This window comes from Amphiura filiformis, unplaced genomic scaffold (genome assembly GCF_039555335.1).
Source record: "Amphiura filiformis unplaced genomic scaffold, Afil_fr2py scaffold_32, whole genome shotgun sequence".
In the NCBI taxonomy this organism is placed as follows: Eukaryota; Metazoa; Echinodermata; class Ophiuroidea; order Amphilepidida; family Amphiuridae; genus Amphiura; species Amphiura filiformis.
In genome coordinates this window covers 228,051-254,631 of record NW_027305496.1, presented here as the reverse complement: position 1 = coordinate 254,631, position 26,581 = coordinate 228,051, and the positions used below count along the sequence as shown (strand labels likewise).

The 26,581-nt window shown below is 37.2% G+C and overlaps 1 protein-coding gene across 1 annotated transcript in view; it reads right to left on the bottom strand.

Annotated features, from left to right (window-relative positions):
* Positions 1 to 26,581, bottom strand: part of LOC140143919 (COX assembly mitochondrial protein homolog) — a 35,551-nt gene that overhangs the window by 6,617 nt on the left and 2,353 nt on the right. Inside the window, exon 2 of the mRNA XM_072165757.1 lies at positions 2,080 to 2,184. Coding sequence (XP_072021858.1) covers positions 2,080 to 2,184 — 105 coding nt within the window. The remainder of the gene's footprint in view (positions 1 to 2,079; positions 2,185 to 26,581) is intronic.

The window sequence follows — 26,581 nt, the reverse complement described above, 5'->3', positions numbered from 1 at the left end:
CCTCACTGACTAGATATAAAGCGAAAAATACGCACTCACTGACAAGATACGAAAATATATTAGGTTAGCGGTGTTCTTTGATGTTTACCTTAGTGGTATGATAAATTATAGTACATTGCTTCTGGTATATAACTTGTATTAAATCTTGCATTAATAATTGCTTTCACCATTAATCTTGATGTTTACTTCTACTCCAATTGATTTGTATATTATATATATATTGTATTTGATGATGATATTGTTTGATGAATAAAATATGAATGAAAAATATGAATGAATATTGCTGATTGGCTCACAATATCATTATAGGCTTTTTGTGACCAATCAGCAAGGAGTTTAAACAATAAACAAATTTTAACAATAAACAAAGTTTAAACAATTGTAAGATTTTGCTGAAGAGGATGCCCTCAATTTATATCAAAATTCAGATTTTTATATAATTTTTTGTAATTAGTACGTACTAAAACAGACTAAAATGCAAAATCCAAAGGTCTGGGGGGTTTCAATTGTTCAATTTTTGATTTCAAGAACATGGCTGGGGTTTCAAGTCCCCAACAGAAGCTTACCGTGTTCTGTCACGGTCCCCCTACGCACTGAACAAGTGCTACTGTAGTTCCACTTGGCACAGTCACTATGACTAGTATGATTCACCAGCAATTCTTTTTTGTACATTATGGCTTTAAGGTGGTACTACACCCCCTAAAGCTTGCTTGCTTGCTCATGTCGACTTGTCTAGTCGGACTCCGCTGATGGCTCTCCACACAACTCTGTTCTGCATGCAGTTGCTAATGTCTTGTTTCTCTAGTCCAGTATCCTCAATTAGTTGCTTAATGTATTCCTTCCGTGGTTGTCCTCTTGATCTTATACCCGAGTGCGTAGGCTGCCACAGCAAAACTCTGGAAGCTGCCTCTGTTTCACTTCTGGCACAGTGTCCAGCAAATCTCAGCCTTTCGGAGATTGGGGAGAGATTGCCGTACAGCTCCTTATTGGTGGTGTGCGACTGCCAGGTAACATTAAGTGCTTTTCTCAGTAGTCTTGTGTAACAACCATCAAGCGCCTTCCTAAACTTTGATGTAATTGTCCAGGTTTCTGCACCATACATCAGAACTGATTCGACTGTGGTGGTGAAAAGCTTGGTTTTAAGATTTCTAGGCAGGCTGCTCTTCCATATCTTGTTCATGCTGTTGCAGGCAAGATGGAGTAGCTCTTCGGCATCACTGAGACTGTTGGCCAGTAGTGCTATGTCGTCAGCCAAGTCGAGGTCTGTAATGGTTTGTGGGCCTATCCTCTGACTTTTCCTTGTTTTTAGTGTGAGCCCTAGACGATCTTCATTCCCATGTAGTTCATTCCCATGTAGTGCTTTCCTGAGAGCATAGTCGAGGACTGTTACAATAGAAATGGTGCAAGTGTGTCCCCCTGCAGTACTCCAGCCTGAATTATGAAGTCATCGGCGATTCCATCGGTGATTCCTAAGGCAATACAAACAAATTAGTTCGATCTTTCGATCGACCATCGATGCTTGGTCGATCCTTATTAATTTATAAATTCAATTAATGGACAATTATTAGTTATGATAACATACAAATATTTGCCTGTTTTTATATTGAAAAGTATAAATTTAGCATTACTTGTGATTAATTAGTTCTTATTTTTAATAAGAAGCATCGAAGCAGCATCGACTGTCAATCCAAAGATCGAACAAATTTGTTTCTGGTGCCTAATTTTGCATTTTTTTCAAAAAATAACTACACACTGGTAACAAAAGTTATGTATATTAGAGGGGCAAGGAATCCAATTACTTGAAATTTCAGTGATTCAAGACAAGTGGCTTGTTATACATGTTAAGAAATTACGCGGTACCTCTTTTCTTATCATAAATAAGATACTGCTTGTCTTGAGTCACTGAAATTCCAGTGTAGTAACTGGATTCCTTGCCCCTATAAATATACATAACTTTTGTTACCAGTGTGTTATTATTATTTGAGAAAAATGTACAAAATAGTCACAAATTGATCAAGGGGTGTAGTACCACCTTAACAATAATTTTATAGTTTACATGTAGCCTACATGTTATCTTACCATCTTCATATTGTGTACATGATTGCCTGGCCTTCTCCCTCATCCTCTTGGGTATTAGTGTGTTAATTTCCACTTTCCTAAGATAATTATCATCATGCTTCCATTCTATAAACATAAAAAAGAGTGAAAAACTGTTAAGGACATTTTTGTCATTTTATCATATATGTATGCACAGGGCCTGCATACGATAAAATCCCTATTATATGTCAATTTCACCCACTAGCTTCTCTCGTCGTATTTTGACTGAGGTGAATGTACAATTGCACATCTTCTTAAACGCTTCTTCTGTGCCTAATACGGCTATCTGTGAATGTTGCTATCTTCAGTAGATAGCATATGTCCCAATACTGTGTGAATGCCGCTATTTTCAGTAGATAGCACAAGTCCCAACCCTGTGTGGAAAACTGTAAAAACTGCTGCTATCTTCAGTAGATAGCATATGTCCCAACGCTGTGTGAGTGCCGCTATCTTCAGAAGATAGCATTTTTCCCAATGCTGCTATCTTCAGTAGATAGCACATATCCCAATGCTGCGTGATTGTAAAAAAGTCCCAACGCTGTGTGAATGTTGTTATCTTCAGTAGATAGCATATGTTCCAATGCTGCGTGAATGCATGCTGTAAAAGTGGAATTTTTTGCGCTTTTCGCGCTCAATGCAGCTACCGCGAAAATAAAAACACACAAATGTGACATGATCAAGGGGAATGAGTCGCATGTCGGCCCTGGTCGAAAATGAAGAGGACATTTAGAGCTTTCAGAAACTGAAAACCCCATGTTGATACGACTTTTCTTTGTGAAGTTACATAAATTTATCAATCGCTGAAAACAATATAAAACAAAAGAATTTTAACAGTTTCTTTGCCAATATCTCAAAATCAATATTAGCGACATCCGACTCATTTCCCTTGATCGTGTCACATAGGTCTATTTAAGAAGACTCAAAATCACAATTTTTTTTAAACCAGCGTTACAGTATGTCCGTACGCTGCGTGAATGTTATTATCTTCAGTAGATAGCATATATCCAAACGCTGCATGAATGTCGTATCTTCAGTAGATAGCACAAGTGCTAACGCTGTGTGAACGTCGCTATCTTCAGTGGATAGCATATGTCCCAATGTTGTGTGAATGTCGTGAATGTTGTGTGAATCTTCTATAGATAGCTTATGTAACACTCCTAACGCTACGTGAAGGTCGCTATCTTCAGTAGATAGTATATTTCCCCCTCCCAATGCTGCGTGAATGTTGCTATCTTCAGTAGATAGCATTATGTCTCAATTCTGTTAGGCCTACTATGTAAAGCCAGATGCTGGCATGCAAGAAATAAGTCGCTGATTTCCAATTGCCGGAAGGGGGTTTGACCCTAACCCGAATTCTAACCTAAAATTTAATGCTAACTCTAACCCTAAACTCTTTACCTTCTGGTGGTTTGGAAATCAGTTTTTATCGAACTTGAACCATTTCATTCACAAAATGAGAGTCAATTGAGAGTCCATACCACTAAAGTTGTAGCAGATGATATAATATGGGAGCTACCATTCCTGTAGAAATGGCAGCAGTTGCCCTCAACAAATGGAGAAAAAAACCCATGCTATGAAAAAGTTTGTTTTTGGCTAAACTTTATATCAAATCAATCATAAATAAGGGCCTATTCATTGAGTGAAAATTCTCTTCTTTCTGTCACTTTAGTCATTTGTTTTTGGTTTCGTAGATACATGTACTAAATTGTTCAATAATATAGTTATATGGATTCAGGTGTAGGCGATTTCACAACATCACTCCCGTTGGACGGGGGAATCAATAAAATGGATTCCACCTTGGTATGGCTATATAGCCTACTGGCTTAGGAAGTCTGACCACTAGTCAAGCTTCAAGAAATCCGACCCAAAAGGTCTAGCATACTTAATAGTTCTAAAGTTCTGAAGCTTCAAGAAATCAGAAGTTTTGTGATGTGTATTTTGTTATGTATTTTACTGTCTTTTACTCCATATTTTTGCCTTTATCTCAATTTCAAATTTGCCCACCGCCTTTGGCCCCCATGAACCAGATTGGGTCACATACGGTAATAAATCTCCATGTAGTGCCCCCCTTATATATAAATGGTCAATATTTGATTACGTTGGCTTCAAATTGATAGAAAAAGCTTAATTCCTGATGGTTATTATTAAAAGTTAACTGAAATTATATAGCGATGAATATGTTCCAATAATAAAGATGGATAGTTTAGGCCTAAAAAAATAAATTGTTTGATTGGTGTAACATAAAAAATAATTAGGGTAGGTAGGTAGGAATTTTTTAAAAAAACTTTCAAAGCTATAAATTGCATTGGATAAAGGCCTTGGAACATTATTTCTTCCTTTTTTACAAAATGTAATTAATTGATTTTTTTGTGAAAAAAAACAAAACAAAACAAAAAAACTCAAGGGTCAGGTCTAATTTTAGGGTCGGTCAGGTTATGCCAATCAAACAATTTTTTGTTTGAGGCCTTACTTGATTGCACCTCATATAAAATCAGATGCTTTTCAAAATTAATGCCATGGTGTACGTGCGAAGCAATCAAGCCACTGAAATTGGTTACTTTATAATTTGTAGCTATAGGCAATCATAACATTATACTCTTGTGATATTACTCCGATTTGGAATATTAAATAACAAAAGACATCAAAACCCTAGCTTTATACCTGTAATATTATACAACCATAACAGGCACTCAAAACACTGACTGGAGTATTATAAACAGAAAGCATCAACATCCTTGATTTATAGCCATACAAGACAGTTACCTCCAGAGAAACTGAATTAAAGCCATGTTGATTTGTATTTCTTTTCCACAAAGTGTTTATAGTTTTCACTGTCAGATATGTCCCCTTTTAATTTTGACCTGAATTGGGCAAAACAAAGAAAACCGCTATTTATAACTGTAAGCGCCAAGAGTGTTACAAAGAAAAGTGTCAGCTTCAGAAATATACAAATCAGCTGCCATTGTAGAACATGTTTCCTATCAGAATCACATAATTAGGTGGGATGAGGCTCAGTGGCAGCGCTACTGGGGGGGCAAGGGGAGGGGCAGGGGGGCACATGTGTCACTTGTATGACCCACCCTATGACCCCCAGGGGTGGTGCGTCACTTAACAAAGGTGCGTCGGATTTAACTATACCATGACCCACATGTGCGTCTAAACAATGACGGACATTTGCCGACAATGACTGAGCCCTCGTCAAAATTGTGGACGCACATGTTAAGGATTATGACTGTCCTCATGACGCAAATTTGACTCACCATTTAGGTATTTTGACTGACACTGATGCACCTAGCCATTGACACACCTAGGTAAAGTGACTGACACTGACGCACCCCTCGGGGTATGTTGTGACGCACATATTGAGTAAATGACTATACCCTGCATCACTAATTGGTTGGTAAATGATGCACATCCCCCGGGGGTCCTAGGGTGGGTCATACAAGTGACATGTGTATAATGGGAAAAGCTGAATTTGTGCCCAATATAATACATTTCAGGCAAAAATTAAACTAGACTAAGCTGTGGTCTAAGACCACGAACACAGCCGTGTTTTGACGCCTTAATGACCTTTGACCTCAAAATATATAAAACGCCCATAGACATTAGCTAATGTCAATGTATGGGTGCAAGTGGCACCACTTTGCTATGTTATTTGTGGCAGAAAGGGGCATTTTGAAGGTTTTTCGTCTCAGACCGGAAGTGACCCCTTAATGACCTTTGAAAAAAAATGAAAAAAATACCACATGTTCAATAGGTAAACACAATTCACGTGTGAATATACCATCACCCTCCAATGTTTTTCTTAGCAAATAAAAAATTATGAAGGTTTTTCGTTTTTATACCGGAAGTGACCCCTTAATGACCTTTGATTCCAAATTTGTGAGGATCCCATAGACACTGGGTAATAACAAAGCATGTGTGCAAGTGGCGTCACTGTCATACGTAATTTGTGGGAGAAGAAGCATTTTAAAGGAATTTCGTTTTATACCGGAAGTAGCCCCTTAATGACCTTTGACCCTAAATAAAAAAATACCACATATGCACAGATTAACTACAATTTATTTGTAAACATACCGTTACTGTCCTGTTTTTCTTAGCAAATAAAAATTTTGTAAGGTTTTTCGTTTTATACCGGAAGTGACCCCTTAATGACCTTTGACCCCAAATCTGTGAGGACCCCATAGACACTGGATAATAACAATGCCTGTGTGCAAGTGGTGTCACTCTCCTACAATATCTGTGAGAGAAGAAGCATTTTGAGTTGAAATCACGTTTTTGACCCCTATGACCCCTGCTTGACCTTTGACCCCACGAGTTTCATATGACATGTAGGGGCATGGTCAGTGATGGTTGTGACCAGGTTAGGTCAAAATCGGTACAAGCATGTAAGTGCTAGAGCAAATGTAGTGGTCGGCAGAAAGAAGAAAGAAGAAAGAAAGAAGAAAGAACCTGTAAGAAAAAAGACACAGCCGTGACTAACGTCACGGCTGTGTAAAGACATCATCTTAATTTAATATCTCCCACACAAGGGGTGTAGATTCCTATGTGAAAGATTAAGGTCATGTCTTCCATAGGGGGGGTGTAATATAATACATTTAAGGCAAAAATGAAATCACCTTAATCTCCCACACAGGGGTGTAGATTCCTGTGTGAAGGATTAAGGTCATGTCTTCCATGGGGGGGGTGTAATATAATACATTTAAGGCAAAAATGAAATCACCTTAATCTCCCACACAGGGGTGTAGATTCCTGTGTGAAGGTAAGGTCATGTCTTCCATAGGGGGGGTAATATAATACATTTAAGGCAAAAATGAAATCACCTTAATCTCCCACACAGGGGTGTAGATTCCTGTGTGAAAGATTAAGGTCATGTCTTCCATATTTGGGGGGGGGGGTGTAATATAATACATTTAAGGCAAAAATGAAATCAGAGCAATCTCCCACACAGGGGGTGTAGATTCCTGTGTGAAGGTAAGGTCATGTCTTCCATATTGGGGGGTGTAATATAATACATTTAAGGCAAAAATGAAATCAGAGCAATCTCCCACACAGGGGGTGTAGATTCCTGTGTGAAAGATTAAGGTCATGTTTTCCATATTGGGGGGGGGTGTAATATAATACATTTAAGGCAAAAATGAAATCACCTTAATCTCCCACACAGGGGTGTAGATTCCTGTGTGAAGGTAAGGTCATGTCTTCCATAGGGGGGGGTAATATAATACATTTAAGGCAAAAATGAAATCACCTTAATCTCCCACACAGGGGGTGTAGATTCCTGTGTGAAAGATTAAGGTCATGTCTTCCATATTGGGGGCGGGTGTAATATAATACATTCAAGGCAAAAATGAAATCAGAGCAATCTCCCACACAGGGGGTGTAGATTCCTGTGTGAAAGATTAAGGTCATGTCTTCCATATGGGGGGGTAATATAATACATTTCAGGCAACTAGAATAGCCCATTTATCACACATTGAAATATAGTCACTGACTCACAGTACGGTATATTATGTACAGCGTTGATTAGAATTATCTGTTTCACCAGTGATGCACTGATAGGCCCAGGCAGACCATGAGAAACTGGTGGTCCTGCCCACTGCCAGTGCTATAGGCCCAGGCAGACCATGAGAAACTGGTGGTCCTGCCCACTGCCAGTGCTATAGGCCCAGGCAGACCATGAGAAACTGGTGGTCCGCCCACTGCCAGTGCTATAGGCCCAGGCAGACCATGAGAAACTGGTGGTCCTGCCCACTGCCAGTGCTATAGGCCCAGGCAGACCATGAGAAACTGGTGGTCCCGCCCACTGCCAGTGCTATACCATTGATACGCCCATGGTTGGTCACGTACACTGGTGATCACTACACATAACAGGTGTTATACTACAGCCAATCAAGTAATTGACTTGTTGAACTGAAATATTAAACCTCTATCTAGAATATATTTAAGCAATTGAGACAAACTGATCATTTTGTGATATGCAACAGAGCTGACAACATGTTATCACTATGGCTAAGCACGGCTGTCAATGGAGTATCCCTTGTAAACTCATAGGCTATACAGGGATAACACTGGTGTTATACTTGCTTTTATTTGTGGGTAGTGAGCTTCTGATTGTAAGCGGACAAGAGAGTGATGAGATAATTACATGTGGTGAAAGCAGTAAGAGCTGGATAGATATGCACTGTCAAGTGAATTGCAAATCTAACTGCATCTGTACCTTGGCTAACGTAACCATAATCAGTAACTGCACAGATGGAAGTGTGTCTACAAGCCACTTTATGTATCCATTTGATGAAGTGCGTGTTCTTGACTGGCGTGGCAGTACTTTGCACAGTATAAAACCACTGGCATTTGAAAGGTTTGGAAGATCCTTAGAAAGACTGTATCTGAGTGGTATTGCATTACAAGAGATACAGTCTGGTGTGTTTGAAGGACTGGCAAGTCTGAAGTGGTTATACCTGTATATCAATGTATTGCAAGAGATACAGCCTGGTGTGTTTGAAGGACTGGCAGGTCTGGTGTGGTTACACCTGTCTAACAATGCATTGCAAGAGATACAACCTGGTGCGTTTGAAGGACTGGCAGGTCTGGTGTGGTTAGACCTGTCTAACAATGCATTGCAAGAGATACAGCCTGGTGTGTTTGAAGGACTGGCAAGTCTGGAAGGGTTATACCTGCGCAACAATGCATTGCAAGAGATACAGCCTGGTGTGTTTGAAGGACTGGCAAGTCTGGAAGGGTTATCCTGTATAACAATGCACTGCAAGAGATACAGCCTGGTGCGTTTGAAGGACTGACAAGTCTGGAAAGGTTATCCCTGTCTAACAATGCACTGCAAGAGATACAGCCTGGTGTGTTTGAAGGACTGGCAAGTCTGGAAACATTAAACCTGTATAACAATGCACTGCAAGAGATACAGCCTGGTTTGTTTGAAGGACTGACAAGTCTGGAAACGTTAAACCTGTATAACAATGCATTGCAAGAGATACAGCCTGGTGTGTTTGAAGGACTGACAAGTCTGGAAGGGTTAAACCTGGATAACAATGCACTGCAAGAGATACAGCCTGGTGTGTTTGAAGGACTGGCAAGTCTGGAAACGTTAAACCTGTATAACAATGCATTGCAAGAGATACAGCCTGGTGCGTTTGAAGGACTGACAAGACTGGAGGCGTTATCCCTGTCTAAAAATGCATTACAAGAGATACAGCCTGGTGTGTTTGAAGGACTGACAAGTCTGGAAAGGTTATACCTGAATAACAATGCATTACAAGAGATACAGCCTGGTGTGTTTGAAGGACTGACAAATCTGGAGAGGTTATACCTGTATAACAATACATTGCAAGAGATACAGCCTGGTGCGTTTGAAGGACTGGCAAATCTGAATGAGTTAGACCTGTCCCACAATGCATTGCATTCAATGCATCCTGGTGAGTTTGAAGAAGGACTGGATAGTCTGGTGATATCCACAGATGGTATTTTCTTACATGAGCCAGTACTCCACACTTTTGGATCACTGAGGATACTAGTAATGCTTAGGTTACACAACAACAAGCTACGCTTACTCAATCCGAACACATTTCAAAACCAAACCAGCCTCATAGAGCTGAGACTTGACCATAACGAGCTTCGTTATCTTCCCAAAAACATTTTTGATAGTCTCATTCACTTACAGTTTTTAAACTTGTCTCATAATTATTTAGGTCAAATTCCAATACTGTCAAAGTGTACCTCTTTACAAACAGTAAACATCAGAGCCAACCCACTGCTGTGGATACACAGTCAAATATTTTCAGGGTTGAATAATGAAACCACCATCTTGGTCACCAGAGGTGCAATATGTTGTTATGCACCATCTGTCCAGTGTGAAAGTGATAAGCCACCCTCTCCATTCCTAACATGCAAGCGCATGTTGACATTTGACTTACTTCGAATTGTTATGTGGTTTATGAGTATCTTTGGCATATTTGGAAATATGTATGCGCTTTACACCAGATTTAGGCATAGGCGTGATAGTAACAAGGTTCAGTTTCTCCTCATCACAAACCTCTCAATATCTGATCTCACTATGTGCATATACCTTATCATTTTGCTTTCAGTAGATGGGTATTATGCAGATTTTTTCCCATCTAATTCCGAAACCTGGCGAAGAAGTGTGCTGTGCAGATTTGCTGGGGCCTTATCTGTATTATCCAGTGAGGCTTCAGCTTTCTTTATAACACTTATAAGCATAGATAGGTTTCTGGGCATTAAGTACCCATTCGGTGGACGACGCCTGGGTACAACATCAGCGCGTTCATTAGTAGGTATACTTTGGTCACTTGCATTTTGTTTTAGCATCGCCTCCTTTATATTAGCAGGCATTGATTCGGATGTTTACAGAAATTCAGAAGTTTGTGTCGGTCTGCCGATTTTAAATCTCAAGGTTTATAATGAAAGTTCTGTTACCACTAGGACAGTGATCATAGATATTGATGGTAATTGGCTTGCTGATAATAATGAACGCAATACAAAGAATACCCTTGCTTACAACAGGGTATCTATGTATTTATCTACTGCAATGTTTACTGGCCTCAACCTTGTATGTTTCTTAGTAGTGGGCTTCTGTTACATCAACATCTTCACCACTGCAAAAAAAACTAGCAGAGATTGCGGACGTTCTCGACAATCGAATGAAGAAATACGCATGGCTATGAAAATGTCTCTTCTTGTCCTCTCTGATTTTTTTTGCTGGGTACCAATTGGGATTGTGTCGATCCTTGTCCAGGCCGGCGCAATAGAAGTCAGTCCTACAGCTTATGCCTGGATAGCAACATTTGTGCTACCAATCAATTCTACCCTCAATCCATTTCTGTACACCCTAGCAGGGTTTTTATTTAACAAAGAGAAATGCCCATGTTGTAGACAAAGAGGTTAAGAAGAGAACATTCCAATGAGGCAAATTGCTGGTCAAAGAGATTGAGAAAGATGATAAAAAATCACCAGATGCAGACAAAGTTGTGCAAGTGCAAGAAAGTCATATGTGCATTTTTTTTTCATTTTCAGCCTATTTTACAAGTTGACCTCAAATGCCCTTTGACCTCAGTGTGTGACCTTGAACATCACCATTACATGGAAGCTCCCATAGTGCAACTATGGCCGAAGTCTGGTTGCATTTGGATTTGAACTGTTCACTGGAGACCAGATTTATCATTTGCAGCATATTTTACAAGTTGACCTCATATGTGATAATGTGACCTTTGATACTACCAACACATGAATGTACCCTTAGTGCAGCTATGACTAAGGGTGTGAGTGAGTCCCGGGAATTCGAGTCCCGCCCGATAATCCTATTACCCGGCAGGAAATTCCCTGCCGGTACCCAAATTAAAATTTTTTTATTTATTTATTTTTTTTAAATAATTTTTTTCAAAGTTTTTTTTTCGGTTTTGTAGTGTCTCTGGACCTAGACCTAAATGCTAGGATCATGGTTGACCTAAAAAAAAAAAAAAAAAAAAAATTGAATTTTGCACATTGTTTTGTAATTTTAATATGAAAATTGATACATGGTTTTCATGTCATACTCTCTACTAGCGGGTACCAGCGCTTGCTGGCCCCCGCTAGATGAGTAAATGGGAGCGGTTAGTAAGCGGAGGCGGTTAGTATAAACGATGGAAATGGTAATCATGGCAATTGGTATCGCTTTTAACAGCGGTTAGTGATGGTAGGCCTACCAGGCCTACCATTTTTTGCCTCTACTTTGCAAACGACTTCCTTAGCATAAAATCTGTTGCGTAATTTTTGTACCAAACACCCTCTTTACTTATTTTTTCTTTGTCTTTCCCTTTTTTCTTTCAGTTTCTCTCAGCTCTCTCTCTTTCCTGCTTTCCATTTCTCTTTCTTTTTCTTGCTTGTTCACTTTCTTTCTCTCTATCTCTCTCTTCTTTCTTTCTTTATGTCTGTCTATTTTTTCTTTGTCCTTCCCTTTCTTTCTTTTCGTTTGTATCTCCCTTTCTCTTTCTTGCTTTCCCGATGTCTGTCTGTCTATTTTGTCTTTGTCTTTCCCTATCTTTCTTTGTTTCTCTCTCCCTTTCTCTTTCTTGCTTTTACGTTGTTTCTCTTTCTTTCTTTCTTTCCCTCTTTCCTGCCCTCATTCCTTCCCCTTTTTACGTATTTTTTCTTTGTCTTTCTCTTTTTTCTTTCAGTTTCTCTCTCTCTCTCTTTCCTGCGTTCCATTTCTCTCTTTCTGTTTCTTGCTTGTTCACTTTCTTTCTCTCTCTTCTTTCTTTCTTTCTTTCTGTCTATTTTTTCTTTGTCTTTCCCTTTCTTTCTTTTCGTTTCTCTCTCCCTTTCTCTCTCTTGCTTTCCCGTTGTTTCTCTTTCTTTCTTTCGTTCTTAATCCCCGGGTGAGTAATAAATTTCTCAATATTTTGATAAGTGCATGGTCTACTGAATGACCTCCATGTTGACGCATGTATGTGGGGTTATTTCTTTCTTTCGTTCGTTCTTTCTTTTATATTTGTTTCTGTTTCATCAAATAGGCCTATAGCAACATTGGGTTTCAAGAAGGTTGAGTTACATATAGGCATACATTCCGGTGGTGGGGTGGGGGATACCCCCCCAATATTTTGATAAGGTCAATGGTCCGTACAAACTACAATCACCCCCAAATTGACACATGTATGATAGATGTGGGTTTCTGACAAAATTAACCTCATTTTTTGGCCAAACTAAAAAGTGCCAATTTTTGCTGTCTTCGTGCTCATTTGTTCCACTTTTGCACAATATAATTCACCAGTAGGCCTAATTAGCTTGCCATAAATTATTCTGTCGCCAAGATGTTGGATTCACTGTAGGCCTATTGCAAAAATTGATTTAAACGGACCCATCCCCCATGTCAAAAGAAATCTACGCCATTGTTAATGTTGCCAAAAGATGCCGGATTCACTATTAATATGCCTACTTCACGAAATGTTTTCATCCCTTCCACCCAATGTCATAAAGAAATCTCGCCATTGTTGAGATATTATAGCGGTTGCGGTTACTATGCTAATGATGCTCCACCCTCCCCGTCGAAATTCATCACAACATGACAAGCGAATAAATTCAAATTACTTTCCAATATAGGCCTACCTTGAATTTAAAATCTTCGGAAAGTCATACAAAAGAAGTTTCGAAAGTCATCATAAGCGAATGTAGTTGATAGCGGTTGCGGTTACCATGCTATTAATAATGCCCTCTCTCCATCGAAAGTCACCACAAGCGGATAAACTTCACTTTCAAAATATTAGATCTCTTTTTTTCTTTCGAAAATCATCTGTGTAGCGGTTACAGTACTTGCAAACGGTTATACAATTTTACAAAGCAATACGAAATGCTGAGCAGTGTTTTCGTCTTGAACATCTTGGCGTATAGTATGTGCGCAGTATTAAAGCTTGTCGTAAAGCGAAGCAACAGCGTTAGCTTGAGTCCACCATTGGTTGATCCAAATAATTATTTGTGTTTATTAATTTATCTATCTATCTATGTATTTACCATTCATCTGGAAATGCTAGAACTTATTTATTTATCTATCTATTAATTTATTTTTCATCTATAATCTCTGAGATGATACCGATGAATCGATCCCAAGTATATCGATTATCGGCAAGTTCCTCTTTAATAGTATAGATTAATGATATCACAATGCATTCAAATTCAATGCATTTTGATATCATTAATAGAGTATACATGACATGAAAACTATGTATCAATTTTCATATTAAAAAATGCGCCGGGTACCCGGGCACAAAATTACCCGAAAATCACACCCCTAGCTATGACCCAAGTAGCACTGGTTACGTGTTCATGATAATGACAATCCAAATCCCTAAACCACCTCTCACCCTCGCGCGAATCGCCGCCGCTTCGTGGCACGAGCGCTTCGCGCTCGCAATTGGGGTTTCGCGGTCAGAGGAACGGTATCGCGGTCAGAGGAACGGAGCCAGTTCTAGACCCAAGTTTGGTTGCAATAGGATTTGAACTGTTCACCTGAGAGCATTTAATCCAAACTTCAACCAAGACTTTAACTAATTTGTCACATACACCCCTAATACACCCCCTACATACATTTTGTACAGCCATCCATTTGGAAAAGTGATTACATAGGTTTCTTACCTTCAGCAATACAAAAACTTGACCAAATTTATCTCATGAGGCTTTGGGTTTTGAAATTGTTCATCATGTGATTTAATTTGCTCCTGGAAGCATCACAAGTCCCTACCATCAAGACTTGTCCCCTATACACAGTACTATGCAAGTCAAAAAGACAAAAGGCAGCTATTGCACATGCAGAAAGCCGAATCTTGGACAGCTACATTTTTTGTATCCAGTTACTCCGATAGCAATTGCTTTATTCCGTGTGGGAGTAACTGGATTTTGACCAAGATTATGCTCGCTGCATTGCACATATGACTTCCTGCACTTACATGTACATGACAAACCAAAGCATACCCACTAATGAAAGCGCCAATAGTTTTTGTACAACATATGTATCTAAAAGATTTATATGTACATGTATGGTTCCTGTATAACATTTTACGTATTTATAATGTTCAAAATATTAATTACAGTTTCTGTACAACATCATGTATTTTTACAGTATTTTAAATATTTATGTATGGCATCTGTGCCATGGATTTGCATATTTTACAGTATTTTAAATATTTATGTATGGCATCTGTGCCATGGATTTGCATATTTTACAGTATTTTAAATATTTATGTATGGCATCTGTGCCATGGATTTGCATATTTTACAGTATTTTAATGTAATATTCTAGATATTTATTACACAGTTTTTCTGTACAACATTACGTATTTTTACATTTAAATAATTACTGTTTCTGTACAATATTTGCCTACTTACAGTATTTTTAATGTTCAAAATATTTTAGTTTCTGTACATTATGTATTTTTACAGTACTTATTATAATTTAATATTTATGTATGTGGTTTCTGTACAACATTCAATACAATTGGCATTTTATAGTATTTTTCAAAGATTTATGTATGGTTTCTGTACAACATTTGCATTTTTACAGTATTTTAATGTTCTAGATATTTATTACACAGTTTCTGCATTTTACAGTATTTTAATCTAAGCTTTATGTATGGATTCTGTACAAACATTGCATTTTTACAGTATTTTAATGTTCTAGATATTTATTACACAGTTTCTGTACAACATTTGCATTTTTACAGTATTTTAATGTTCTAGATATTTATTACACAGTTTCTGTGCAACATTTGCATTTTACAGTATTTTAATCTAAGCTTTATGTATGGTTTCTGTACAAACATTGCGTTTTTACAGTATTTTAATGTTCTAGATATTTATTACACAGATTCTGTGCAACATTTGCATTTTTACAGTTATTTTAATGTTCTAGATATTTATTACACAGATTCTGTACAACATTTGCATTTTACACTATTTTAATTTACAATTTACACATCCAATTTCTCACTGGATGTACTCTGGAGCTACTCCGGATTACCCCCAGGGCTACTCTGTAGCGGTGCAATCGTAACGCTGAGTCAAAAATCCGTGGACTACTCCTATCCGGTTTTCCACGGTGTACCTCCCGTAGAGACAGCCTATAGCGGAGTACCTCTAGAGGTACTCCGTAAAAAAATGTGTGATGATCTGTTGCCAGATTGAATGCTATTTTCTCAATTTAGCTTTATTGTATGCTTTTATTAGGATATATTAGGGATTTTTGTTCTTTCTTTCTTTCTTTTTTTTTCAAATATATGTTAATAATATAATAATAGAAAATAGTAAACAAGTAAATAGGCCTATAAACAAGTTCAGAAATAAGCAAGTAAAATTAATGAAGTAAATAACTGACTAAATAAAAATAAAGTAAATAAAACAATAGGTAGGCCTAATTAAATTAACAAGTAAAAACTACACAAATAAGAAAGTAAATAAGTAAACATGTGTAGGCCTATTAGGCCTAAATAAAAAAAAGAATAGTACTCGTAGGCCTAGGTCTATGTAAAATAATCAATATTAGAATGATAATAATTATCATTAACTTGGTTGTTATTTAACTTTTTAATTTGATTACCTGTTTGCTTACATGTTTTTTCATTTGTTTGAGTAGGCCTGCATTTGTATGTTTTTAAGCATTTTTCTTTGCATATTATACTTGAATGATTGGTCATTTATTTTAGGACCCCACTTTTATTCATTTATTTTTTACGCTTTTATTAAATTTATTATTAGTTTTATATTTATTATTTATTTACGTTTACTTATTTACTTTTTAATTGTTTAGTACGGTAACTTATTTAAATATTTACTTTTTAATAAATAAGTGACCAATCATTCAAGTATAATAATAAGCAAAGAAAAATGTTAAAAAACAAACAAATGCAGGCCTACTCAAACAAACGAAAAAACACATATCAAACAGGTAAGTCAAAGTAAAAGATGAATAACAACCAAGAAAATATGAAAACTGCGAGTAACATCAATGAAAGTTAAAAGACTAGTAGGGCCTAGCCAAAACATGTAAAATATCAAAACTGTATTGCAAGTAGGCATATTAATATAGGCCTAGGCCTAGGCTATGACTTGCAACAGTAAAGTAATGTGGTGCAAAATGTTAGGAAAACAGCGTGAAAACAAGAAATTCAATAAGTATAAATTATGAATAAATTTTAACTGTGGGTCCAATAATAAACTCCTGTAATAAACAAACAACATGGGAAAGTAGAACCGCGAACCGCAGTATGCACACTTTCTTTAAAATACAGAAAAACAACGACAACGTCATGCAAGCATCTCAAGTTTAGCAAAACTAAAAACATAACAAGAAACACAAAATTAAATAATGATTGAAAATGATTATAAAAACAAATTGAGAAGAAGTCGTACTGTCGTTAAACAAAAGAACAAGTTTCTACAAAGGAAACAAAACCACTAAAAAGAAACAAAATGATAGTCCGTGTCTCCGTGTGGCTGAAACCGATTCATGACGCCCTATGCAAACGTGCAAACATGGTCAATCAATTAATCAAAACAACAAACGTTCGCTTTGCTAAAAATAGCTAGGTACGCGCACTAGTACGCGGCCGATTACGCGTTCGGCGAGTTGTCTACCGCTGCCGGTCAATGACCCGTTTGGCTGCGGTTGTACACCGGAGCTGACTTCGGTGTTACTCCAGGGTTGGCTCGTGGTTGACAGCTATCAGATGTACTTCAGAGTAGCTTCTTAAGAGTACCTTTGATAGTAAATGATTCCGGACGACCCTCCTCATGTTGACTTTTCCATGCTCCCCTCATATCAAGGATGATTTACACCAAGTTTAAGCCCAATCAGGCCTACTTTAACATTTGACATTCGATCACGGGTGACCTGAGGTTGACTTTCTCATGTTCCCCTCATATCAAGGATTCTTCACACCAAGTTTAAGCCCAATCGGGCACATTTTAACATTTGTCCTTGGGTGATCTCAGGTTGAAATTTTCATGTTTCCCTCATATCAAGGATACTTTGCACTAAGTTTAAACACTATCGGGCAAATTTTAACATGTGACCTCATTTGACCTTTGACCCACTTAAACATTTGACCTTTGACCTCAGGTGACCTGAGGTTGACTTTCTCATATCAAGGATTCTTTGCACCAAGTTTAAGCCCAATCCAGCCCATTTTAACACTTGACCCTCTGACCTCGGGTGCAGGGTTGTAGCTACAGTGGGCGGTGGTGGGCGGCAGAGTCGACCACTTGGCTTTAGAGCCCACCACTCAGCTGCAATTTTAGCTACTGGAGCCCACCACTCAGAGTGCAAAATTGCCCAATTTTATTGAATTAATCAAGAATTTGGTCAATTTTGACAACAAATTGCCAATTATGCAAGATTTTATCAAACGCCACCCAGCACTAAAAATATCCTAGCTACAACCCTGCTCGGGTGACCGAAGGTTGACTTTTTCTTGTTCCCCTCCTATCAAGGATACATTGACCAAGTTTCAGTCCATTTGGGTGCATTTTAACATTTGACCTTTGACCTCATGTGACCTCAGGTTGACTTTTTCATGTTCCCACAAATTAAGCATGTTTGCACCAAGTTTAAGTCCAATCGGGCCCAATTTAACATTTGATATTCGATCACGGGTGACCTGAGGTTGACTTTCTCATGTTCCCCTCATATCAAGGATTCTTCGCACCAAGTTAAGCCCAATCGGGCGCATTTTAACATTTGACCTTGGCTGATCTCAGGTTGAATTTTTCATGTTCCCCTCATATCAAGGATACTTTGACCTTTGACTGCAGGAAAACTCAGGTTGACTATTTCATGTTCCCTCATATCAATGAATTTTTGCACCAAGTTTAAGTCCCACTGAGCCCATTTTAACATTTGACCTCATTTGACCTTGGGTGACCTAGGTTGACTTTTTCATGTGCTCCTCATATCAAGGATACTTTGCACCAAATTAAAGCCCAGTGGGCAGTGGCCGCACCAGGAATTATTCTTTTTTGAGGGGGGGGGGGGCAAAATTGCTGCAAAAAGTGGACTTTTACGTAATTTTGGGTGTTTTGCCTCAAAACTGGGGGGGGGGAATGAAAACTCTTTTGGGGGAAAATAAGCCCCACTGGGCCCATTTAAACATTTGACCTCATTTGACCTTGGGTGACCTAGGTTGACTTTTTCATGTGCTCCTCATATCAAGGATACTTTGCACCAAATTTAAGCCCAGTGGGCAGTGGCAGCACCAGGATTTCTTTTGGGGGGGGGGGGCATGGGGGCAAAGTGAATTTCAGGGGGGGGGGGGCAAAATTGCCGTATAAAGTGGACATTTACGTAATTTTGGGTGTTTTGCCTCTAAATTGAGGGAAGCAAATGCCACCCCACCCCCCGTAGCGTTGCCACTGCGGCAAAGTTTAACATTTGACCTTTGACTTCGGATGTATTTTGTCATTAATCCCCATTATATCAAGGGTTATTTATACCAGGTTTAATCCAAATGGGACAAATTTCAAAATTTGACAATCATTGAAATCAGTTACAGAAAACATGTTTTATGATTCTGGCAAAACAAGCTCAAATTTCTTCTGTAAATATTCTCTCATCTCCTTTCATTGTTACATGTATCTGTGAATGAAGCCAGCTGAGATCTGGTCGGTTTTGATATGATGATTTATCATTCAGTAGACATGAATAACGACATTTCATTGGTTAATAGCCAAATAATATAATTTCGTATTGTTCAGCGTTCATAAATTACCGTACAATATATAGCCGTATTATTCAGCTCTTAATCAGTACTGGCAATTAACGGGCCTGCATACTCGCGTTGTATTGTACACTGTGCTGATCGCGTATGCGGTATAGACAGCAATTACGCGCTACCTCGCGTCGCGCGATGGCAATGGCGCACTGTATTACATGGCTTGGCGGTAGTTGCATCATTGCATGACAAAAAATGTAAAGCATGCATGGAAGAGTTTGGAGTAGGCCTATAACTTGATCATTTATGATTGTGGTATTCTTTGTTTGTTTGTTTGTTTATTTATTTTTATTTATTTATTTATTTATTTATTTATGTTTTAAAAATTCATGTCTACTGAATGATAAATTCGTTAAAAAAACTAAAGCATGCATCATGGACGAGTTTGGAGTAGGCCTATAACTTGACCATTTTATGATTGTGGTATTATTTATTTATTTATTTATTTATTTATTTATTTATTTATTTATTTATGTTAAATTCATGTCTACTGAATGATAAATTCGTTAAAACACTGTAAAGCATGCATGGAAAAGTTTGGAGTAGGCCTAGAACTTGATCATCTTATGATTGTTTGGTATTTATTTATTTATTTATTTATTTATTTATTTATTTGTGTTATATTCATGTCTACTGAATGATAAATTCGTTACCCCCCTGTCTGTTCATGCAATACGAAAAATATCACTGGTTTGAGGTCGTATCACACGAGGCCGCGGGCCTCGTGTGATAGGACCTCAAAACCAGTACAAAAGTACAAAACCAGTGATATTTTTCGTATTGCATGAACAAACAGGTGATAACTAATAGTGTCATATGGTTGAAGTACAACATAAGCATACTGCATGATACGTGTGTATTTACATTATTTTTAATGTTGAAAATATTAATTACAGTTTCTTTGCAACATTAGTATTTAAATATTTTATACATACTCTCTGTTATATCTAATGCATATGTTCTAGATATTTAACACACAGATTCTGTCCAGCATGCATAGATCATTTTAATATTCTAAGATTTATGTATATTTTCTGTACAAGTCACATGAATTTGACAGCATTTTACAGGGATGTAATTCAAAGCTTGTGATATATTCAGAAAGTATTAGAAAATCCTGAAAAACAGCATGAAATTGGGCTAAAATACCCCAAAACAGGCTGAAAATCAATAAAATTGCGTAAATTTTGGCCACAAAAAAATTCAGGAAATCTGGATAAATCCTGAAGAATCACACCCTGATTATAATATTCTAAGATTTTAGTATGTTTCTTTACAACATTTTTTATGTTCTGTTATGTATAGATCAACATTTATGTTCTGAGATTAAGGGCTGGGGTATGAGCGTTTGGACAGTATTTATTGTGGGACATTAGAGCACATCAGACATATCGAATTGCATTCTGAATACTGAAGAATGGCCTTCTGATATCAAATAATTTTGATTTTTTAAAATTCGCAATGTAATACACATTTTATGGCAAATCATTAAAAATTGATATTTTTGATATTTAACAGTACTTGAAGTGAACTTTATAAATCTGATGAGTTATACTTAAAGTGTATGTAGGTGGGATGAAAAGCCGACGATCAATTGAAAATTTTGACCTTTCGTATTAAAGATATGGATTTTTTTCCCAAAACACCAAAAAAAATAGGTCTTTTTGGGAAAAAATCCATATCTTCAATATAAAAGGTCAAAATTTTCAATTGATCGTCGGCTTTTTCCTCCCAGCTACATACACTTAAGGTAAGGTATTGGATGCATTTTTTAGAAATTAGGAAATGCTTTGAGCGTGTTTTAAACAGATTAATTGAGTAGGGTAAAGTACACTGGTCAATATGCCTTTTGTTTGGAGCAAATCGAACATACGGTTTCCATAATACATCAATTTATATGTTCTTTGTATCCTATTGTTTTTGTCAATAATCAATATAGTTAATGAGCTAAAAGGACTGCAAAGGCTCATTAATATGTAATTTTGCCAATATTTTGCTAAAATCAATGCATAAATGTTCAGGGTACTTTTATTTTGCATACTTTTGCCCTGAAACTTGGTCAAAGTGTTTCTAATATGTTCTAATGTATTATATAGTGAAGCCGCCCTCTAATTTGCATATTTGCATAATTAATGAGCTAATTTGCATAAATACTAATTAATTATGCAAATATGCAAATTAGGGGGCGGCTTCATAATATAATACATTAGAACACATTAGGAACACTTTGACCAAGTTTCAAGGCAAAAGTATGCAAAATAAAAGTACCCTGAACATTTATGCATGGATTGTTAGCAAAATATTGGCAACAATTATATGTTAATGAGCTTCTCCAGTCATTTTAGCTCATTAACTATATTGATTATTGATAAAAACAATAAGATATAAAGAAAATATAAATTGATATATTTGGAAAACTGTATGTCCGATCTGTTTCAAACAAAAGGCATATTGATAGGTTGGGTTTGGTCTACTCAATTAATCTGTTTAAAACATGTTTAGAGCACTTTTATAATGCCTCCATAACCACCTTAAAAGAATATATCATTAGATTTATAAAATTTATTTCGAGGACTGTTATATATCAAAAATTTGAAAAATATCAAATTTTAATAATTTGTCATAAAATTTGTATTATATCGTGAATTTCAAAAATGAAAATTATTTGATATCAGAAAGACATACTTCGTATTCAGAATGCAATTCGATACGTCTGAGGTGCTCTCATGTCACACAAAAAATACTGTCGAAACGCCATAAACGCTCATTCTAGATCCCTTAAGTATGGTTTGACCAAGGTACATGTATATAGTTTCTGTATAGTCGGTGCAAGTACATTGTGAATAAAAATATCATGCAGAACATTTATTAAAAGCAACCATCCACTTGAACTGGTTTCTTTAGTGTCAAGCATTCAAAAGATTAAGGTGCCACTTTTACACAAGGCATGCAGTTCTCGAACCAAGTATAGGGCTATTTCATTATAAATGACACGTTCACAAAAATGGCTTTTATCATATCTGGTTGATATAATTAGGGTGATAATGCAGTGTTATTAACTTAATTCTAAGTATGCCACAAACTACAAGCTACATGAGCATTTTTACAGAATTCTGTCTATTTTTTGTATAAAAAATTGCCAAAAGGTACATTTTAACCCAATTTTGGAGTCCCATTTCATTTTGCCCATGTATTCTGAATTAATTCTTTGAAAAATTAGGTACATTCTATGGCAATGTGCTTGTTGCAATGAAAATATGATATGTGTGGAACATCATGCAAGTTGAATGGTGAAAATTGGTGCAAAAATGTTAAAATTCCGTAGATTCTTGTAAAATTGGCATTTTGCGTTAAATAAAAAAATGAGTGTCCTCTCCAATTCATGCCTCCATTTTTGTTAACATTAAAGAGGAAATATAAACCCTTACCCTACCTGTATAATCTGTGTTATATTACCAATTGATGGGACAGGGCACTGATTGAGGAATTCATTTATTTTACATACAGTAGACCACTTGTTCTTGATACAACAGTTCCGCGTTAAAAATTTGTCCTCTCCAGAACTGAAGTTAATTACTAATTGTTGAAATAAGAAGGATTATATCATAGAATGTGAAATTTGTAGAGGAAGAGTGGTCTTCCTTCTACCAAGGTGGCACATGATTTGGTATTTGTTGCATTTTGCAAGCCTGTATCCACGATTCTGTTTGCAATTTAACAAATGTCCTCTCCAGCACAATTATGTCATTTCCATGAATTGGTAAACAAACTAAAAATAAAAATTTCAAAGAGCCAAACCCACAAGAAATTTTTGCATTTTATTGCAAATTATGCTTACAAACCACTTTAGTGTTCAAATTATTGTCCAGTTGTTGAGAACACATATGATATTATTCTGCATTGAACTTGGTTAGCTAAAAATTGCAATATTCCTAATTTAACCAGAATATTAACCCTGTTTGTAGTGGATTTTAAATGCTGGGGATCTTTTATGCAATAATATTGATGCAATAATATTGATGCAGCTATTTCTAAAGTTAAAGTATGCTTTATTATGTGTTAAAAAATGTGTCCTATCCAGAACAAATGACACAGGAGGGTCTTTTATTTTAGGTTTTCCATGACTAGTACAACAGATTGACGCAGAATACTCACTTATGCATCAGTGTAGCTATTGGGCAGGACAAAATGACTATTTCATGAATTTTTCATGTGAAGATAAAGTTTATCCTTAAAATATGTAGTAATTTTGCACCATTTATCTGGATTAGTATCAATTTACTAATTGTTTTATATTGAAACTGGCATATTTAAGACACTGAAGTGTAAAGGAACATACAACAATTATTACAGACTAAATATGAATAAGTATGAACCCAATGTTGGTTACATATACTCTTTCAAAGTTGTGTATTAAATTGTTTAAAAAATGTCCCCTCAGACGGCAGCTATGTTTTACACAGCAAAAATTCAATTTAATTTTTTAATGGTTCCTGAGGGTTTGACGCTCTAATATTTTGAGAATTATTGACACACCATCTGAACTTTGAAATGATAATGAATTTGCATGAAATAAATGAGTTTGAATTTTGACCCCTTTTGGGACTCAAAGTTGTCATTTATAATGAAATAGCCCTATATCCCCTGCTTTCGCGACCGCCTGCTTTCGTGACCGCCTGCTTTTGTGTTGACTGTGGTTTCGTTAGCAGCAGCTTTTTAATCATCCTACAAAATTTCATTAACATGCAAGAATCTATGGCGCTTTGACCACAGGTGACCCCAAAATGACCTTGACATTTTTGTGTGGCTTTGGTGGTTGTTCCCAGTCCAAGTAGGACCTGTTTTTTTTCTAGTTACCTGTACCAACTATACTTGGACTCCGATCGCTCAAGAAAGATTTTAAATTTATCTTTCTTGCACCAATTGAGATAGTGATCATATAGTGTGAGCAGAGTATAGTTGGGCAAAGGAATCAATGTCCTATTCATTGGACTAGGTTGCAAGGGTAGCGTTAGGTTTTTAAACAAGGGGTCAAAAATTTGAACTTTTATGAAACTATGGACCCAAACAATAGAAATAAAGGGTGCAAATGACCCTTTAGCAACCACTAATTGGTAATTTTGTGCGCCAAAAGCTAAAAGAATGCGCCTATGACCCCATGGCGCAAGTTAGCGCTACCCCTGGTATAGGTTGTTCCCACCAAATTTCATGAACCTGCGACAATCACAGACAATTTGACCCTGGATGATACGAATGACCCCAAAATGACCTTGACATTCTTTGTCTCCTTTAGGTGGTCATTCCCAATGATAAGCACATAGCTTGGAGTACAATACATGTACAAAGACTTCATCTAACGGTAAATGCCATTGGCTCAAGGTGGCCCAGTCTCGTCCGAACAGCCAATCACAGGGGTGTGAGAGGCCTCAGACCAAAAAAGCTGAGAATTACTAAAAAAAGCTGAAAAACAGCGTAAAAGCAGGGTAAAAACGTCAATGGGCTGAAAATAAAAGAAAACGCGTAAATGTTAGCAATAGAAAAAGCTGAAATTTCACACCCCTGCAATCAGCGAAACGGTTAAATAAAAAAAAACTTTGTCTAACGGTAAATGCCATTGGATCAAGTTGGCTCAGTATATTGACCTTTGAAACGACACGTCATGACATGAAGAGGTCAAAATTAATATTCATAAACCATGATAAAAATGTCAACAAGATCGGGGTTTGAAATGAATTGACCAGTGAGGTATTTTATCCCCAAGACTTTAATAATTAAAGTATTGACGTTAGTTTAATTTATCTGGGCATCATTTCTCAAAAAGTTAGTTAAAAAATAAAAATAAAAATGTCGACAGTCAGTACGTAAGATCAGGATTTTTTCACGCGAATTCATATTTTACGAGAATCTTTAGGCGAATCGATTAGCGGATTCGCGTCGGATTTCTGAGCCTGAGCTAGAGCTGAGCGCCATAGGTAGAGCAACCAGGTTTTTTGGAGAACAATACTGTTACGTACGACAAAGAAGAAACCCGCCCCGGAACCTGCCCCACTCATTATTTCATTGTACCGGTACTTTTTTTGCACTTTGCCGTAATCAACACAAAGCTTTTGTGAGGATCAGGGATGAGTGGATCAGAAACTGACAGTGGAGGATACGACGACACACCGATTTTTAGTAGTCAATCATGAATTGCCGCAACGTTTTAGTATTTCACTACATGGCATTCCACAAGCACCATGACAAATTATGCTGTATTTTTCCAAAGATCATCTCATATGAAGTACATGTAAGCTGAATGCGATCTGTACTTTTGTAACATTCCGATCGCTTTTGATCACATATTATTGGCAAATTTGCTTGAAAATATGTGAGTTCATGGTGTGACGCAAACTGGCTGTGTAGGAGACTAACCAGGAGGCAGGAGATACCATTTTGGTCAACTGAACTCGACTCGTGCGTTCTTTTGGTTGACATAAATCAAACAAAATTTTCAATAACGGGTAATAGTAGGATTTCAATTTTTTACCGGTACTTGTAGTTTTGAGGAATGACAAAGTTGTTTTTGGAAACTTAGATGTTTGTTTCAACTGATGATAGGATCACAAGGTGAGTGAATTCGTGAAGAGATTTGCTTGTTTGAGTGATAGGATACGGGATGTAGGCTGGTCCTCTGTGTTTGACCTGCTCCGACGTCTCAATTCAGGCGGAATTATTCGTACCAGCTTACCAGACAGCATAGTTGCGTTACTTGCGTATTGCTGTATGGAACCAGATATAGGTTTGCCTGACATACCTAAAATAAGGCTGCCCGCTTCCCCCCTGTCAACCTGCCAAACATTGCTTGACCCCCAGCTTTCGACCTGCCAAAAAATGCTTGCCCCCCTTTTAGCCTGCCAAAAATCTTTGCCCCCCTATAATTCACCACCCTGGGGTACACATAAATAATTATTGCACTACCCCTAACTTGTCATGGATAAAGTATTATTCAGATTTCCTTTTACAAATTAAGCGTACTACTGCTAGCCGTCCAGCGCGTATTATTTTGCACATGGTCCAATGCACACGCTTGACGTCGCGCACGTATACGCGATGGTTAATTTGTAAAAGGAAATCTGAATAATACTTTACACATGTCACTGAATACGCATGTGATATGCACGATAGGGTGCATCAGATGCCCCTCATGTCAATGGATTCATCTGTCCCTAGTCTTAAAATGTTCCTAT